This window comes from Rhinopithecus bieti, unplaced genomic scaffold (genome assembly GCF_001698545.2).
Source record: "Rhinopithecus bieti isolate Rb0 unplaced genomic scaffold, ASM169854v2 scaffold_10088, whole genome shotgun sequence".
NCBI classification, from domain to species: Eukaryota; Metazoa; Chordata; class Mammalia; order Primates; family Cercopithecidae; genus Rhinopithecus; species Rhinopithecus bieti.
In genome coordinates, this window is record NW_016806409.1 from 776,601 (window position 1) to 781,404 (window position 4,804).

At 37.2% G+C, this 4,804-nt stretch overlaps 1 protein-coding gene and 1 long non-coding RNA gene across 2 annotated transcripts in view; one reads left to right on the forward strand and one right to left on the reverse strand.

Annotated features, from left to right (window-relative positions):
• The window catches only part of LOC108532196 (uncharacterized), a 20,606-nt gene extending 19,627 nt beyond the window's left edge, over window positions 1-979 (reverse strand). The window contains exon 1 of the long non-coding RNA XR_001886383.1: window positions 949-979. This is a non-coding gene — a long non-coding RNA (uncharacterized LOC108532196). The remainder of the gene's footprint in view (window positions 1-948) is intronic.
• The window catches only part of MEIOC (meiosis specific with coiled-coil domain), a 24,121-nt gene that overhangs the window by 7,052 nt on the left and 12,265 nt on the right, over window positions 1-4,804 (forward strand). The window contains exon 2 of the mRNA XM_017876076.1: window positions 3,485-3,639. Coding sequence (XP_017731565.1) covers window positions 3,485-3,639 — 155 coding nt within the window. The remainder of the gene's footprint in view (window positions 1-3,484; window positions 3,640-4,804) is intronic.

The window sequence follows — 4,804 nt, forward strand, 5'->3', positions numbered from 1 at the left end:
AAAAAAAAAAAATAAAAAAAAAGTTGATATATGCTATTGAAAAAATTCAAGCCTATTTCTTCTCAGCTTTTGGCTAAGGTCAAGTGAAAAAATTCAAACTTTTCAGAAATATATATCAAGAAAAGTGAAAGTCTGTCTTAACCTTCTCCCCCACCACCCAATAACAGCTGCTAGCAATTTGGTATACATTACATTGAATTTTTTTTTTTTTTTTTTGAGACGGAGTCTTGCTCTGTCGCCCAGGCTGGGGTGCGGTGGCCGGATCTCAGCTCACTGCAAGCTCCGCCTCCCGGGTTCACGCCATTCTCCTGCCTCAGCCTCCCGAGTAGCTGGGACTACAGGCGCCCGCCACCTCGCCCGGCTAGTTTTTTGTATTTTAGTAGAGACGGGGTTTCACCGTGTTTGCCAGGATGGTCTCGATCTCCTGACCTCGTGATCCGCCCGTCTCGGCCTCCCAAAGTGCTGGGATTACAGGCTTGAGCCACCGCGCCCGGCCTGAATATTTTTTTAGATATATACTAATACATAATTACACAAAAAAAGCTTTTATATTGAACTTTTATGAGATAACACATGTAGTAGAAAAGGTATTGGACTTATAGGCAGACTAGCAAGTATGAAGTAGTTTGGCAAGTCATATACCCTTGCAAAATACAAATTTCTTAATATCTCAAATGATCATTCATTTATTCAACAGATAATAACGAAAGATTACTAATGCTTACCCTTCCAGTGTTAAAAAGATCAATTAAATATGAGTGTTATGCAAATATAAGGTATTTTATTTCTAAAATATCACAACACTATGAAATGTTGAAATATGAAAAAAACAGGAAGTTACAATTTATTATAAAGCAACGTACAGGGCCAGGAGCAGTGGCTCACGCCTGTAATCTCAGCACTTTGGGAAGCCAAGGTGGGCTGATCACAAGGTCAGGAGTTCGAGACCAGCCTGACCAACATGGTGAAACCCTGTCTCTACTGAAAATACAAAAAAAACTAGCCAGGCGTGGTGGCATGCGCTTGTAGTCCCAGCTACTTGGGGGGGTGAGGCAGGAGAATCGCTTGAACCTGGGAGGCAGAGGTTGCAGTGAGCAGACATCGTGCACTGCAGCCTGGGGAACAGAGTGACACTCCGTCTCAAAAATAAATAAACAAACAAACAAACGTACAGGTTGAGCATCCCAATCTGAAAATCCAAAATCCAAACTGATCCAAAATCCAAAACTTTTTGAGTGCTGACATGATGCTCAAAACAAATACTCATTGGAGCATTTCAGATTTTGGATCAGGGATGTTCAACCAAATATACAAACATACATTATATATTTGAAGTATAATGTATATTTCCAGAATCCAAGAAAAAAACCTGAAATCCAAAACACCTCTGATCCCAAGCATTTTGGATAAGGAATACTCAACCTGTGTTACTTCTAGGAAGAAATTACCCAAAACTGTAACAGGTAAAAGGTACCAATCTTCCATGTGCTTGTGGTTTTACATTTTGTATTTAGTCAGTATCAGTTACTAGGTGGATTTCTGGGATATAAGGAACTCCATCCAGTCATACTTTGCAAAGATTAAGGATGGCTCCCAAATCTGTTACATGTAAGGAACAACTGCAAAATTGCTATGGTGTCTAGGGTGACCATATCACATTTCACTTTTTTATCCAACATTTAGTATAGAGTCACAAAATAGAGCATCAGGTTCATATGGTTTTCAAATTGCAAATGAGGAAGCTGAGCAGGTGTTGATGGAATGATATATAATAGGACAAGACTTGCTTTCAGGAGCAGCTATGATACCCATTATGTCTGTGACATCATAGATGAGAGATTTATATCTTGGTCACCTAAAATGAAAAGCATGTGTTGTGGAGAAATAAGAGGTAAGCATATACTGTAAGTTAGATATAGGATTTGAAATGAAGGAGAAATATTATTTGGAAAAGACATTTCCACATAAAATATTTATGTGGAAAAGATAATATTCTTGAGTTCTAGTCTCTTCTTTATTTGAAATGATGGTGTAGATTCAGTCCAAATATTTTATAGATAAAATGGTAAGGTAGGATAAGTCTGGAAAGAGTAATCAATATATTGTATTTCAGCACAAATTAATTTATTTTAGGATTCAAACAGAAAGAAATGACTATGGCAGTGAAACAGACTTATATGGACTTGTGTCTAACATTTTGGAAGAACAAGATAAGTCACAGCCATACTTTGCTGAAGGGTTAGTATATAACAGGCTTTTAAACTAACATACACTAGATTACCCTGTTTATTAACTATTTCATTTTACTTAACAGTGGATCATCTGACAGTAGATATCTTAATTCAAATATTGTTTCAAGGAGACTTGATTTTGCTGAAGTATTTGCTGTACAATTGGAAGTTCAGTCTAAGGTTTTGTGTAAGGACTTTCATTGAAAATTATTCTTGCATAATTCAGAGCTATTTCCCTTGAGTTCATGAACTAAAGATTGGCTTAAAGAATATAAATTCAAGGGAGCTTTTATACATAGATCCCAAAGAATAAAACTCATTACTACTATGCAGAAATACATATGGATTTTATTCATGTGTTAGAAAATTTTTTAATGTTTTAATTGTTTTATTGAGTGTGGAAGCCANTATATATAATATATAACATTAACATTAACATTAATATACATTAACTTTTTTCAGAGATTGGGGACATTAAGACTGAATTTTATTTATTTATTTATTTTTGACACAGAATCTTGCTCTGTTGCCCAGGCTGGAGTGCAGTGGCACAATCTCTGCTCACTGCAAGCTTCCCCTCCCGGATTCACACCATTCTCCTGCCTCAGCCTCCCAAGTAGCTGGGACTACAGGCTCCCACCACCACGCCTGGCTAATTTTTTGTATTTTTAGTAGAGACGGGGTTTAGCCAGGATGGTCTCATCTCCTGACCTCGTGATCCACCCACCTTGGCCTCCCAAAGTGCTGGGATTACAGGCGAGAGCCACCGCGCCTGGCCCCAAGACTGAATTTTATATATAATTTATTAAAAATAACATTGCTAGTATCCACATAATGCTTATCTATTCAAAGAATTACAAAAAAGTACAATAATTGTAGGTATTTTCTGCCATGGACCAGCAACAAGGAGCCAGATCTGCCCGATGCCTGTTTTGTAAATAAAGTTTTATTGCAGTGCAGCCAAACCCATTTGTTTATTGTCTATGGTTGATTTAGTGCTGCAGCATTAGAGTTGAAGAGTTTTGACAGCAACCTTAATGGCCAGCTACGCCTAAAATATTTACTATTTGGCCTTTTGCAGAAAAAGTTTGCCAATCCCTGGTATAAAGCAAGCTTAAGTCACTAAGTCTACATTTGAATGTAATTCTCCCAACTCTTACATCTGTGTTATTTCCCCTGCTTTCTTATTTTTCTAATATTCTATAACAAATGAAGTCTTGATGTGTCTGATAAACATTTCTTAAAACTTTCAGAGTGAAGACAATGTGGACCTAAGGCAGACCTATACTCCATTTTCTTCAACAGAATATTCAAGTTCTGTAGATTCTTCACTTTTCTGTGCACCATGGTCTACTTATGGAGATGATATTAAACAACCTTCTAATTCTCAGATCAGTATAAAGAACAGGTAAATTAATTCGTTTTTCAGGGTAATTGAGGTAATTTTAAATTTAATTACATAGGAACTGAGGTTTATTTGCTCTCTGTTCCCTACATCAGCATTTTACTGTTGTGGCATTCTAGGTTTTTCATACTTTTAGGAAAGTGTAAACTGGGCAGTTATTTGTGTATAGTTTTTACGGTGTTTTGTTTTGTTGAGATAGGGTCTCGCTCTGTCACCCAGTCTGGAGTGCAGTGGCGAGATCATGACTCACTGCAACTTTGAACTCCTGGGCTCAAGCCATCCTCCTGCCTCAGCCTCCACGGTAGCTGGGACTACAGGTATGCACCACGGTGGTCAGCTAACTTTAAAAAATTGTGTTTCCTTTTCTTTTTAAGAAACGAGGTCTCACTTTGTTGCCTGGGCTGGTCTTGAACTCCTGGTCTCAAAGCATCCTCCCACCTTGGCCTCCCAAAGTGCTGGAATTACAGGCATGAGCCTCTGCCCAGCTAGGTTATTACTTAAAAAAATTCATTAGTGGGAACATTTAGTGCATAAATCTTAAGTTCTTCTTTCTAAAGATGACTTATATGAATGAGTTAAAACTTTTAGATGTTTTTGTCATCCAGTTCTAAATTTTCCATTTTTTTCCTTCACAACTACAGAACAAACAGGGTTTTATCAAACATAAGATATTTTAAATTATTTTCTGTTCAATTCCACAAATAATAAGGTCCCCCTGTACATCAGATGCTTTTCTATGGGGGAATACCAGAATTTAAACATGGCAAATATTATCCTTGCCTTTATAATCTTGATGATGATAATGATGATAATGACAATGACGACGATAACTAGGATATTATGGGAGCCTATTGCAAAGAGGAGCCCTAAGGGAGTGACATCTATCTTTAATTATGTATGGGAGCTATTTATAGCGGCTGATGCATCTTTAGTCTAATCAGGAAATAGTTATTTGTATTTATTAGAAAAGTGTTAAAAATTAAAATTATTGGCAAATTCTCTAAATAATGATTTTATTAGAAAGTCCATATAATACATTATTCTACAAAAAACAAAAATATTTTAAAGTTGATATATGCTGGCTGGGCGCGGTGGCTCAAGCCTGTAATCCCAGCACTTTGGGAGGCCGAGACGGGCGGATCACGAGGTCAGAAGATCGAGACCATCC